The following is a 14746-nucleotide window of genomic DNA, read 5'->3' as shown; positions in this document are numbered from 1 at the left end:
ATGTGGGATCTTCCCGGACCGGGGCACGAACCTGGCAGGCGGACTCTCAACCACTGCGCCACCAGGGAAGCCCAAGACTTTATTTTTTAGAGAAGTTTTAAGTTTATGACAAAATTGAGAGGCAAGGAGAGATTTCCTGCCCTCTCTCCACTCACACCAAGAGCACTTTTCATAAAAATACTTCCTAACTTGCAGGAATAACAGTCTTAGTAGACAACATAGGAATTTTGTGAATTTCCAACCTTAAGCACACAGAAACCTTAAGGGCAGGTGCATTCAGAAGCTGAGAATGAATGTATTTATTGAGTAAATTATACAACTTCCAAGTGCTGTGGGGATAACGCCCCTCTATGTATCTGCTAACCTTTATAGAAATTGAGTATGTTGGCTGTTCTTGAACACTCTTCAAGTATATATTGAATCCACTTAAATAGAGTTTATAACTGTCTTTGTAATGTGTGCATTTTTACTTATTCCTGTCCTTCCCCCTTTTATATAGCCGTGTGAACAAGGACGCCGGATGAAGCGAATCCATGCTGTGGCGAACATTGGCACGGCACTCAAGTTCCTGGAAGGAAGGAAGGTAAGAGGGAAACAAAAACAAAACACTTCAAGAAGAAAGCGTGGACATACTAATATTTTCATTGTTGATTGTTGGGTAAAAGCACTGCATGCAATCTATACAACATATATGTGCAATATTATTGTAAAATCATTTTAGACTTACAGAAGAGTGGCGAAAAAAAAAAAGGCACAGAGATTTCATGTCTGTACTTCAGCCAGCTTCCTCTAATGTGAGGGACTTATTTGTACATGGTACAACTACCAAATAAGGAAATTAAAATTGGTATGATACTGTTAAGTAAAGCATAGAAATTAATCTAATTTCATCATTATTTTCTCCAGTGTCTTATTTCTGTTCCAGGATCCAATCCAATAACATGCGTTGCATTTTAATTGTTGTGGCTCCTTTGTCTTTTCCATTCTATGACCTTGACTTTCTGTGTCTTTCATGACCTTAATGATAACCGCTAGGCAGTTATTTTTCATAATATCTCTCAGTTTGGTTTGTGTGATGTTCTCCCATGATTAGATTGAGGTTATACATTTTTGGCAAGAATTCCAAGGAAGTGATATATTCTTCTCAGTGAATCAGTTTAGTGGATATCGATAGGATTCTGACTTGTCTTATTGCTGGTGATGCTAACCTCAACCACTTGATTAAGTCATCTGCTGAGTTTTTTTTTATGGTAAAACTGCTATTTTTCCATTTATAATTCAGAAATAACAGGGGAGGTAATTGAGATTATGCTAATATTCTGCTCCTTGCTCGCTGATTTTAGCATCAGTTGCCCTTCAGCAATTACTTCTGTGCTGTTTGCCTAATGACGATTTTGTTTTTCCCTCATTTCTTTTATACTTACTAATTGGAATCGTTACGTAAGAAAAAGATGACCTTTCTTCCCCATTTATTTATTCAATTCCTTCTTTATTTCATTATGGACTCATGGATATTTATTTTATTCTATAGTTATAATCCAGTATGACTACTATTATTGTTATTATTGTTATTATTTTGTTGCTCAGATTGTTCTAGCTTTGTCCATTAAGAGTTCCTTCAAGCTGGCTCCTGTACTCTTTTGACATGGCCCCATCCTTTTTCAATCATTTCCTTATTTTCTGGAACTACAGATTTTCCAGGTTTATATTTTCCTTACCCCAATCCTAGAATCAACCACTTCTCTAAGGAGGCTTTGTTCCTTTCATTAGTGAATGGCATTTAGAAACCAAGATTTGGGTGCTAGGTGTGCTCATGGCTACTGAGGTTTCATTGCCCTCTCAATATACAGATCTAGATATATGTATGTTTACTAATCTGGGTATACACACATATCTATATTTCTCTCCCTTCCAGCTCTCTCTCTCTCTCTCTTTCTATATAGCTTCTTCTATTATGTGTGCATGTAAACCTTTACTTCAAATTGATACTTCTGATTTCAGTCCAATACCACAAGGTCCATTGCATGATCATTTCTTTCTGTTTTCTCTGGCAGTGAGAAACCTGGCTCTCATCTACAATATATTGTCTTCTTTTTCATCTCTAGTGTATACACATAAAGTAGTTTCAGAATTGCTAACCCACACCTTTGTGAGAAACATATTGACTAACTGGAGAACAGTATTTGTGTACAGTTCTTTCGGTCTTCAGCATTACAATATCCTGTCAAGAGAATGTTGTCCAGATTTACCTAGGTCACTTCTGTTCTCCCATCCTTTCAGTGTGATTATGTTATTCATTTGTAATAGAGTTAAGTAATAGAGTTATATTCCATTTTGGGCAACCCCACACACATCCTAGTTGACCTTAATTATTTTTTATTTTAGAGAATGAGACATTATTATGATTCTAGGAGCAAAAGTTACACTTAGAGAAGTGGCATTCCCTCCTCATCCTTGCTTCTCCATTACCATTCTCCTTCCTTTTACTCCTTTTCTTACCTCTAGGTAGCCAGCTTCTCCAATTTCTGATTTATCCTTCCTGTATTTCTTTTGCAGGAATGAGCAGGTTATTTTCATACACCATCTTCTTTCTTATACAAAGGTAGCATACTAGCGATACACCAGGTGCACTTAACCTTTTTCATTTTCCAGTATATCCTGGAAATCCCTCAAATCAGTTCACAGAGATGTTCCTCATTCATTTTTACAGCTGCATAGTATTCCGTGGTCTGGATGTTCCAGAGTTTATTCAACCACTCTCTTATGAATGAGCATTTAGGTTGTTTCTAGCATTTTTCAAACAGAAACGATGATGCAATTAATAACTGTGCATAAGTATTTTTGTATTATTGGAAGTGTATCTTCTGGGTACATTTTCAGAAGTATGATTGTTGGGTCAAAACATAAGTGTGTATTTTGTTTTGTTAGGTGTTGACATATTTCCCTCCAGAAGGGTTGCACCAATCCTTTTAGATTTTAGCCTTTTCTAATTTGTAGAAATTCAGGAAGTCTGTGTTTGGCAATACCAAAACCAGCTTTATAAATGGATATCCAGATACTGCTGGAAAATAGAATGATTCGGTTATTTACTTCTCTGTCTATATGCAATAAATTATTTCATTTATTCCACAAATGCATAATTGGATACTTTCTGTAAAACGAGAATTCTGGAAAATTAAAGAAAACTAGATTCTGGCTCTTAAATAACTTACATTTTAATGGGTTGTTAGTACAGTGAATCGGTATAAAGTTCAGCCAAGTGCGCTAACTTCACACCAAAGAGAGACTCCAGGCATTAAGATGGTGTAGAAAAACAGTCTTAGCTTCTAGTAGAATACTGGACATTGTTTTCAGGTCACTTTAACATCATTCTTAATGGAGTGTTTCTCTTCTTCCTTCTCTCGCTTCATGAGTTTTTCATGGAAAGCTGAAAAAAAAAGCCTTATTTAACAGGATGTTTATAGAGTTTTCCCAGTCATTTCGTCTTCCATTTTGGCTATATAACAATAGTGTCCTTCTTTGTTCTGATGTGTATTCGCTGGCTAGAATATGAGAACAAAATTCTTCTTATTAATTAATGTCTTGGAGAAAAATTTAATGACTTAACCCATGAAAGGCATTGTTTGTAAAGAGAACCAAAGAGTCTTCTTTTCACAAAAGACTTGTTTGTACCAGGTCCATTTTCACAGAACAAACCTGAATAACTTTTTAAAAAGTAGAGGATTCAGATTTTAAATATTATATTTACTAAGGGCAAAAAGTAATGCATTTGAGTTTCAGGACAAAATCCAAATCCTGTCCCCACAAATCCCTAACTACTTTGATTTTTTAAAAATCTACCTGAAGTACATAGTTTTGGGCTTCTCTTTCTTGCATTTCTTCACCCCATTGGCTCACAAAATAATTGACAGTGGGGTAGGATGAGTTTTTGAAGGCTCTTTGGTGCCCTCCCTCTTACTGTTTATTTTTGTTCTTTATAATTGAAGAACTTAAGTCTCAAACATATTTTCAAGAATTTGTCTTTAACCTTTGTATTTACTTTGTCCTCCATTTAGATTTTTTCTTTAGATGATAGAAGATTTGTTTAGTACTCGGATAGGGAATAATGAAGGTACTTCTCAAGTTTACTGGAGAAAACCCTACCATTGCGTTTCTTTTCCTCTTGTTTACAGGGTTACTGAGTGAAGGCATATGTTAGTATTTGATAAGAATTGTGTAAGTTTGTCTCTAATGAATAGATTCATCACTACTTTCCACAAGTTGTTCTCCGATGAGGTGTCAGGTGGATCATTGTAAATAGTAATAGAAGGAGCCAGTCACTGACCATGTTTCCTAAAGCTTGCCATAGTGCACACAAGGACATAAGTTTAGGTTCCTGTGAGGTCCAGATAGATGATGTAAACGATGAAGCAAGGTAGAAGCTGATCATGGTAGCAGGAAAACGGAGTAGTCCCATGTGCTGTCTGGAAGAAGGACACAAATACTCAATTCCACCTGGAGCTACCTCGATGAAATGCAAGCACAGTGATCCCAGGTTTAACAATTGAACGAGAAAGGCCAGTAGTCTGGATTTTTATTGAGATCGTATTATTTATTTAATTTATTTAAGTTACTTATTAACTAATGCAGGTATTTGGCTACCTATATATATATACAGGTAGAAAACAGCTCATAAAGTGGTGATGCATCTATTCACTAGGTTTTCCAATGTATCAAGAAAAGCTGGTGGTCTGGGTTTTTTATTTAAATTTTTTTGAAAATTTTCCCAAATAATTCAAATATTTTTTTGAAAGGTCTGTGGGCCCTGTATTAGTCTGCTATGGCTGCCGTAACAGAATACCACAGACTGGATAGCTTAAACAACAGAAATGTATTTTCTCACAGTTCTGGAGGCTGAAAGTCCAAGATCAAGGTGTCATCAGGGTTGATTTCCTCCTTTTTTCCAGGCTCGCCGACAGCTGCTTTGGCCCTGTGCCTTCAGGTGACCTTTCTTGTGTGTGTGCAGAGAGAGAGAGAGAAAGTGAGAGTTCCGGTGTTTCTTCCTCTTCTGTACCAGTCCTATTGGATTAGGGCTCACTCTTATAACCTTGTTTCACCTTAATTGTCTCCTTAAAGGTTCTATCTCCAAAGGCAGTCACATTGGGGGTTAGGGCCTCAACATGTGAATTTTGAAGATAATTCAGTCCATTCGGGCCTCTGGCTTACAAAATCAAACTTCTCCAAACCTAGAGGTTTTGTTAAAACAGATTCTTAGGCCGCCTTCCTTATTTTCTGGCTCAGAAGGTCTGAGGTGAGGTCCATCTATGTGATTCATCCTTTCTGGTTTCTGGAATTCTTCAGTCTCTTTGGATGTGTCTCTATTGCCCATCCCACAGTCTTAGGGCTATTAAAAGTTTATTGTATATTTCATAGGATTTTGCAAGGGAGAGGAGGTAAAACAGACAAAGGACCTGTGCTCCCCAAACCCATTATGGTTTTTAAGTTTTTAAGAAAGAAAATAATTTTGAAAAACGTTTTTTCTTCACAAGTTGAGCAAAAGATCTTCAGATTCTATAATAAGCTGAACGTATAAACTTCAAAGTGCAGTTGGAGCTGGGTTGAGGTAGGAAATTCAACTTATATATTCAATTGCATTTTAAAAAAGAATGATATATAAGGAAAGAGAAATAATTTGTCCTCTATGAAAGGCATCCATCTTGTGGTTATTAGCATGTATTATAAATTTGTGGCCCATGGACACTAAAATGGATATAGAGAAAATTCTGGAGAAATTGTAAAATGGAGCCATCAAAATGATTATAAAGATTGTAATAGGTTCTGTCATAAAAGATTAAAGAAATGTGACACTCTTTATTTTCCACCAACAAGTATTTTATATCTTACACAGTGCTAGGTTTAAAAGAAGTAGACATATGATCTTGTGATCTGTGGAAGTTCTCAATTTTTTTGTCTCTGAACCTGCTGAATGAACTTCAGCAGTGAGATGAAATCCCATGGGTATATCTCAAATTATTTACAATGACTTTTGTGCTGGCTTTTACTTTACTCCTCAGATGTATAACTAGTAAATTTAAACCAATTACTCAAGAGTAAGGTGATTGTGGGATGATTTTGCTTCTGATATTTTTTAAAAAGTAAGCTATTTACACACTTCTGAACTTTATTTTAGTATCACACCTTATTAAATCTTGGCTGAGAATTATTTTTTTTGTTTATTTTTGCGGTACGCGAGCCTCTCACTGTTGTGGCCTCTCCCGTTGCGGAGCACAGGCTCCGGACGCGCAGGCTCAGCGGCCATGGCTCACGGGCCCAGCCGCTCCGCGGCATGTGGGATCTTCCTGGACCGGGGCACGAACCCGTGTCCCCTTCATCGGCAGGTGGACTCTCAACCACTGCGCCACCAGGGAAGCCCTTGGCTGAGAATTATTGAGCTAGAAGTCTAAGAAGTACCTTAGTTTTTTTCTAATTTGTCCAGGGATTATGACGAGGAGGATAAGTAGCTAACTGTATTCTATAGAGGTTGACTGAGCTAGAGCTACCATACAAGTCTATGTTCCTGGGACTTCCTCATAGTTGGGAAGACATTGAAATGAATAATTGGAGACAATTGTAGACAGATTAATTCTGAGTACTTTATAGTTGTCAGTGCCCCAAAGTAGGGAACTGAATCCCCCTAGTCTCTTTCTACTCTCTTAACTGTTTCTCTTAATAATTAACTATTTCTTGCCTTTCCTTTATCTTTAAAATGTATTCTGCAAATCATGCTCTAAATTTACCACCTGCATTTTTATTCCCTTTGAACAAATAATGTGGATTTTGAAGGACTATTTATGTATATGTATCATCTTCTCCCTTTGTTTTTCATGTCAGTCCATGTACAGAGGATCACCGGTTAGTACAAATTTTAGAATTTTTAACTCCTGACTTTTATAGGTAAAAGAGAACATAAGTTTCACGCTATTTGGTAACAAATTTCAAAGTAAGCGCATCTTCTTAAACTTCCCCTCACAGTTTCTTTTACATTCCAGTCAACCTCTGAATGTAAAGAATAACCTTTTTTTTTTTTTCCTGTCTAGCATTTTGTTGGTAATTCCTCGCATGACGTCATATTTTTTTCAACTTTAAACCAGTTTTTGAAATTCATTCTGTAGTTGTGTTTATTGTGTGCACCTAATGAATGCCCCTGAAATTTCCACTGAAACCATGTTTTTATGGCTCACCCTGCTTCCTCTTGCACAGGCATGACCAAATGTTATTGACGTCTAGTAAAGTGCTACTTATTGCATAATTAAGTGGTCTGTAATCTTCTAGTACATTACTAGTACAGTTTTTCTTTTTAAACAGATTAAATTAGTCAACATTAACTCCACTGATATAGCTGATGGCCGACCCTCGATAGTTCTCGGACTGATGTGGACCATTATTCTGTATTTCCAGGTATTGTACTTCTTCAGCTCCCTTTTCAGTTGATATAAATGTCACAGATGGAGGTAGTGGTGGACATTTTGATGATGAATAATGCCCTCATTTTCTGTACCTTTGCGGCTGAACCTCAAGTTAGCAGAGATGTGACCTTCACATGTACATTGTTTTTTGTTGGCAGAAAATGCCCTCTTCTTCTCCGCTAACGTGTTATATATGGAACTCCCCAAAGAACTCGGCCAGGTACCCAGTCCGAGAAGTGGGTAGAACATGATGGAGATGAAATATTGGTGTAAAAAGAGTTCAGGAAGTTTTTCTTTGTCCTCTGGAAGGGAGCGGTTCTATGCTCCTATTAGACATTAAGGGGAGAAATTAACTTGCTGTTCTCTCTTGGATAATTCTTCTAGCCATAAGGTTGTTTTTTTTAAAGAAATGGACTTTATTTTTTAGAGCAATTTCAGGTTCTCAGCAAAACTGAGCAGAGAGTACAGAAATTTCCCATGTACCTCCTGCACCCGCACATGCATAGCCTCCCCTTAACCCGTATCCCCCATGGGAGTGGAACGTTGGTTACAATTAATGAACCTTTACTGACACATCACTATCATTTTAAGGTTTGTAGTTTACATTAGGATTCACTCTTGGTGTGTACATCCTTTGAGTCTGGAGAACCATTAGGTTTTGTTTTCTTCATTCATGCATGTATTTAACAAGTGTTCATTACTGTGTACAAGGTCCCATTTTAGATGTGGAAGGAAGTGCAAACAGGAATAAGACATTGGTCGTGCCCTTTAAGAGCTTATATTGTTGGGAGGTTAAGGGTGTTAAGATCAATCAAGTTGGAAAATTAAACCACCTGAGAAGAGAAGAACAAAGATAATGCTGACGTAATGCTGACGTTTTGCCGACTGTTGATGCCCACGCAGATTGAGGAGTTGACCAGCAACTTACCACAGCTGCAGCCTCTGTCCAGCAGCACATCCTCCGTGGACAGCGTGGTCAGCTCTGAGACCACCAGCCCCCCAAGCAAACGGAAGGTGGCCACCAAGATCCAAGGAAATGCTAAGAAGGCTTTATTAAAGTGGGTCCAGTACACAGTTGCCAAGTAAGTACCAAGAAGGAGTTTGTTTAAATTAGAAACCCTTGAATAATTTGAGTTATCAATTTATGACTGAGTGCACATTCCAGTGATTGCAAAATTTGTGGAGACAGAGGAATGAATGGCTTTGCTCCGGCTCTCATTTCACTCTTCCCTTGAATTAAAATGTAAACAGAAAGCATCCCTGATACTCTAGGAAAATGGTGTAATAAAACTAAATCCTTCTTCACTTGTGTGATGGGACCCAATTAAGTTGTTTAATCCCTACACTTGATTAGCATGAGGACTAATGCCATTTAGGTCATTGTTTGGATTTTCTGCTGCTGTTAGATAATCTTTACACAGATAAATTAGAGGTTTAAACGTGATTATCTCTTCGTAAGACTATTGAGTTCTATTTAATAATATTGTGGACTGAGATCCACATTCTGAAATAATCATATTTGTTTTTATACCTTGAAACTTTCTGGCAATTTTATTTTTTAATGTTTTCTTTGATCTTATCTTTTATCTGGAATGTACATTCTTTTGTCAGCTCCAGCTATATGGACTGGGAGTTTGCTTCTAAGCATAATAAATTTACATGTGTGCACATATATGTGAGGATACTGGATATAAAATTACTACTCTCAAAAAGTACTTTCTCATAGCAATTGCAATAGAGTTTCAAGTTGATCATACCAATATTTTGTGGTCAGATGTGGTACGTAATAAGATCTCTTCACCTAGAAGATGTGTTTTTGTAAGATTTTCCTAAATGACATGTAAAATTAACTCGCTTTCTATTTTGTTTCACATGCCTAGATATAACCCACATCTGATTCTCTCCTTCTGGAAAATAGTTGTAAACAAGTACTTATCATTATAAAACACTGAGGCACTAAACACAGGAAGTTCTATTTTTAAAGAGTTTGAAGAGCAAAAATAAGGAGAGAAAAAAATAAACATAGAGAAGGGGTAATTAGTGTTACTAACATATAGTTTTATTTAACTTGTAAAGTGTGTTGATGGTTTTCTAATTTGGGGTATATTTTTATGATTCAAGTTGCAATTAAAAATATTTCTGAAAGCAAAGCTTTGTGACTCTTGGGACTCTAGTAGGGATGAAATTAAAAGCCCTTCCCACATTGCTGGCATGCTCTTTGCATTCCATCTACAGTGGGTATTACTAATCTCTTTTGCAGCTTAACCAAACAGGGAGAAGAAACATGTTGGGTAGGAGAGGACTGGTGACCACATGCTACAACATATATCATGATGCTATCACGATAAAACTTTGTAATAATGTCAGTGTGACATTCTGTTGTCTGTTGCTCCACACAGCATTTAATTAAACAAAGTAAATAAATTTTCATTTAATATTATATAGCTTGAAATAAAATCAAATTCAATGATGTTGGAGTTTTCCTGCATAAGTTGTGTTTCACACATGATGTGCAGGGGTCTAATAATAACCGTCATTCCTGCAACTTGTATGTTTGTAACATTGGTGGAAGTTGTATTTTCCTTACCTGTATAAATGTCCAGATTTGTGGACCCAAGTATTCTCCACCTATCAACACCTCAGTGAGATTCATTTATTTAACAGCTGCATAAATTGTAGAGATTTTAGGGAGATGACCGCTTTCTGCCATGAATAGTCTGGAATGAACACATGATTCTGTCATGCTACCACACTGTCGATAATTTTTCTAAAAGCTATTTTACACTATCCTGGTATTTATTTTTTAAGCAATTTCTTACCTGACATGGATAAAATAACTTTAGAATCTGTACCTAGTTCAGTATATGACATGTCTGTAAAATTATAATTTGTGAGACTCCGTAGTGTGAAGGTTTATCCATCGCACAAGACTGAAGATGGCGAAAAAGGATAAAACATCCAGTGAACACCAAATTGTCGGAGTGTATTGAGTTTTCATATAAAATTTCAAAATACTTGATAAGTAAATCAAAAAACTGTTTCAGTAACACAAGACAGTTAATCCCCCCTTCTTTTTTTTTTTTTTTAACCAATTTCGTCTACTATCTGTACTGTCAGAAATGAAAGCATGTCTGACATTTGCATACCTTCTTTTCAAATGTCTAAGAACAATTGTATGTTAGGACAAAAATCAGTAAGATAACCAAACAAATGAAGACATGTGTATACAGACCCATTCAAAATAACTTGAAGCAAATATGTATTAGCCTATAAACTGAATGTACTTCTTTAAGTGATGTATCTAAGTTTCTTTCAGTTTGTATCACTTCTTTAAGTGAGGTATCTAAATTTTCTTTGATTTTGTATCTACAATTCAGAGGCTTGGACTAAAGCTTTTTAGGAGTATCACCTACTAGTTTGATCTAATACAAAACATTATAAGTGTGTGTGCGTGCGTCTGTGTGTGTGTGTGTATTCAACAAATAAGGAGGAAGACCATGTAACAAACCATTTTTAATTGTTCCAACATGGTGAATATTTAGGAAAACATTTTATATATACAATAAAGTTCAAACAAGTAATCTTTGTTTGAAGTAAATCCACGACAGAGCAAAGATTTGCCGCCAGCTCATTGCCCTCAAGGCAATTCTAAAAAAAGAGTTTAAAAAACAATTTGCTCAAACAGTTTGATGGTAGGGTAAATTAATCTTGTCTGTACTTATGTGGAGTATAGGGTTTTTTGTGACTAATTTAGAGACATCATCACAACCATTTGCATTTTGTTCATTCTACAGCATTTGATATAATTCAGCCCCATTATATCTGTCTGTTATCATCTGTGATGTACAACACAGGCTGCTTGTCATTATCATTAGAAATGTGTTAGAGACTTCTTCAAAAAAATACACAATGGTGAATTATTACCAGTTTCGGTGTTTTTAAAATGTTCCCTTTTTTTATTTTGTCAGGTGTTTTTTCTCTCTATTGGTTTCCTTTAAAAATGTGCTTTCCATTGAGTCTTTCAATTATTGAAAACTCTAATATAGAAAACTCTTTAAGTATGGAACCAGAATTTCTACACCTTATCTTGGTACCCATTAAAAATTTTGCTTTGCTTATTTTTTCTCAAAACCAGTATACCGGTATAGCTAACTGCACATCATCCATGGCCGAGGAGGATTGGATTGAGTCTTTGAGGAAGTGTGCATTACCTGTTTAGAAAGTGACATTATCATTATTTTCTTTAAAGGCAGAGCGGAATAGAAGTAAAAGACTTCGGGAGGAGTTGGAGAAGTGGAGTGGCCTTTCATTCAGTCATCCATGCTATTCAGCCGGAACTAGTGGACTTGGAGAAGGTGAAAGGAAGATCTAACCGGGAAAACCTGGAGGAGGCTTTCACTATTGCTGAAACGGAGCTGGGAATCCCGAGACTCCTAGATCCCGAAGGCACGTTGAGCGACTTCTGGCTCTTGTACCCCTCAACTCAGTAGGGTTGTATGTCTTAAACCCAGATATTACAGATGCCTTCCGAGAGGTCAGAAAACTTTGAAAAGTGGGAAGGAATAGTATCCTCCTGCCCAGTTTTCTTTTGGAAAAATATTTGCCACTGTACACGGGAGCAAAATACAGCTGTGTTGCTCCTAACAGCCCTTGACATGGGTGGTACCAGCCAGGGGAACTGTACTTACTCAGTGTACCTCTGGATGGAATGAAAGTTTTACAAGTGAGTGTACTGCAAGGAGGAGAATCTGGAGGAGTAAAAAATTGTTAGTAATCTCAGAGCGTATCCTTAAAATGTTAGTCATTAGAAACTTAGAAATGTTAACTACCCAGTATTTAGGTGTCAGTCAGGAAAACTACCCAAGTGATTGACCTAATATCTTTCACTAGAATTTCTTGGCAACTTTTTGGTAAGGCTGTGAATTTTAAGACTTTCTGGAAATGGAGTTAACTCTGTCAAGCCTTCAAAAGGCAATTTTGATGCCTTTAATAAACTTCTAGTTGTTTGTTAAATTGAAATAAAAGGGTCAAAGTGAATTTTCCAAAAGTCCCAGATAATTTCTTATTTGGCTTGGTAATTATGGAAATTTCCATTAATGAATGCAAAAATGTAAATACAGTGAAAGCAAGTTTTTTTAAAATATTTTATTTATTTTATCTGTTGTTTTTGGCTGCATCGGGTCTTCACTGTGGCACGTGGGCTTCTCTCTAGTTGTGGCATGAAGGCTTCAGAGCATGCGAGCTCAGAAGCTGCGGCGCAGGCTTAGTTGCCCTGCGGCATGTGGGATCTTAGTTCCCCGACCGGGGATCAAACCTGCGTCCCCTGCATTGGACGGTGGATTCTTTACCACTGGACCACCAGGGAAGTCCCGCAAGTTATTTTTAAAGATGAGATTTCAGAATGAACATTTCTAGCTCTAAAACAGTGTCTACCTGCTTGGCTTCCTCTGAGATGATATGGCCAGCATGGAGATCCCTTGACATTTTAGGGACCTGTGGTGCCCGCCCCCACTCCAGTCTCACTTAGGGGAGCCATGGACTTTCCACCTTGTGTCTTCACACACACCCACACAAAGCCAATAGTATCCAGGACACTACTCAGCTCAAGGGGAAAGACACACAAATATGACAGCGCTCACTTCAGAGAATGCATCAGAGCTGAAATTTCTTCCTAGAGTAGGATAGGAGGAGGATATGAATGGTTCTTTCATATCCACCAGACCAGAGGATCTTAATATTTTCTTTGATCATCAGAAATTGAGTTTGCCCAAATGCAAGGCTCTCCCACATATAAAGTGATTATTTTCCTAATGAGAACTTCCACTTCAAAAAAGTTTTTAGCCAACTTGAACATATAAACTCTTAGGAATACAGATTAAATAGACCAATATCTAGTATAACAATTGTTTTATGATTTAGTCCCATGTGTATTTAAAAACATATGCTATATTAAGTCATGTCTTAAATGTTGTTTTTCTTTCCACTTTCACTCTTCATGAAAGTTTTACTCTTCACATGCATTCTCCACATCAGCGATCATATCATTTCTAAAATCACCTCTGAGTCATCTCGTGAATTCCGGAATGCATTATCTTTAAGTCTATTAAGTGTTGTACCACTTCTTAAATCCTACATTGATGGTCGCTAGAAATTATGTTTCAAATCACAAGAAACAATACAAAGTATGAGGGCAGTTTTATATTTTGATTTTCATGGTTTTTGTTTGTTCTGGTTTTTTTCCTCTATTGGTGCAGATACTGTATTTCTAATCTCCAAATGTAACCGCTTATTCCACTGCCTTTAAAAGGGCTATTTAAGACTCGTTGAAAACATTCAGCACTTCTTATGTATCCAGTCTTACCCTGATTCTATAATTACTAAATTCATATAAATATCTTTGCTTGATTTTTACTGATTTAATTAGGTAAACATCTATATACTTTAAAATGACAGTGATTGAGATCTTTTCAGGCTCTGTTTCACTCAAAGAGTACTTGATTGTTCAAAGTACAGTGACTTAGACGGAAGGCTCCACAATGGAGAAGCTGCATAAGGACTTAGACATAAGGCATCTCTCTCTTTTCTAAAATAGATTGATCTTTGGCCATATGTAGTATGTAGACTATGTAGTCATTTGTCATTCAGTGCCACATCTGTTGGCATGTTTTACTACTCATCTACCCCAACTCTGAAATGTACATATTATTTGTATTTTAGTAACTAGACAGAATGTAGGAGCAACTATATATATCTCATATTTCTGATGAGTGTAGAGATTATTTAAATGAAACATGTACTACTTTCCTAAAAGCTCTTGGTTAAAATATGTCATCTTTCTGAGTCGTAAAATTTTCCCCATGGATTATCCAGACTAAACTGGTTTTTCCTGTCACCATCTCTAAATAGTACTCTATTTTTCTTTTGCATTTAGGACAGTGTCTTTTGGTATATTCTCTAGATTTCAAAGTTTGTATTATTAAAATCTTTTTAATGCTATTTAATTTATTCACATTTGGGTTTGGTTTTTCCAGATGTTGATGTGGATAAACCAGATGAGAAGTCTATTATGACCTACGTAGCCCAGTTTCTGAAACATTATCCCGACGTTCACAGTACAGGCGCTGATGGGCAAGAGAATGATGTAAGTGTTTGTTTTTGTTTGAGTGCTGATAATACACTCGATGGTAGTGACTTGGATTTTTAATATGCTGTTTTCAAAAAATTAAACTGGAATGCATTTTAATATGAGAGCAGCTGAGTAAAGACTGACATCACCAATTGGGGAGATTAGAGGGAAAGAT

General features: G+C 36.6%; 1 protein-coding gene across 14 annotated transcripts in view; it reads left to right on the top strand.

Annotated features, from left to right (window-relative positions):
* Positions 1 to 14746, top strand: part of SYNE1 (spectrin repeat containing nuclear envelope protein 1) — a 454201-nt gene that overhangs the window by 106874 nt on the left and 332581 nt on the right. For all 14 annotated transcript variants that reach the window (XM_089922151.1, XM_089922158.1, XM_089922157.1 and 11 more), the window contains exons 5-9: positions 500 to 583; positions 7345 to 7437; positions 8349 to 8527; positions 11695 to 11891; positions 14477 to 14586. In XM_089922151.1, coding sequence (XP_089778277.1) covers positions 500 to 583; positions 7345 to 7437; positions 8349 to 8527; positions 11695 to 11891; positions 14477 to 14586 — 663 coding nt within the window. The remainder of the gene's footprint in view (positions 1 to 499; positions 584 to 7344; positions 7438 to 8348; positions 8528 to 11694; positions 11892 to 14476; positions 14587 to 14746) is intronic.

This window comes from Delphinapterus leucas, chromosome 12 (genome assembly GCF_059928025.1).
Source record: "Delphinapterus leucas isolate spDelLeu-1000000601 "Yukka" chromosome 12, BTC_Dleu_Yukka2, whole genome shotgun sequence".
Taxonomy (NCBI): domain Eukaryota; kingdom Metazoa; phylum Chordata; class Mammalia; order Artiodactyla; family Monodontidae; genus Delphinapterus; species Delphinapterus leucas.
This window is presented reverse-complemented; position numbering and strand designations above follow the sequence as displayed.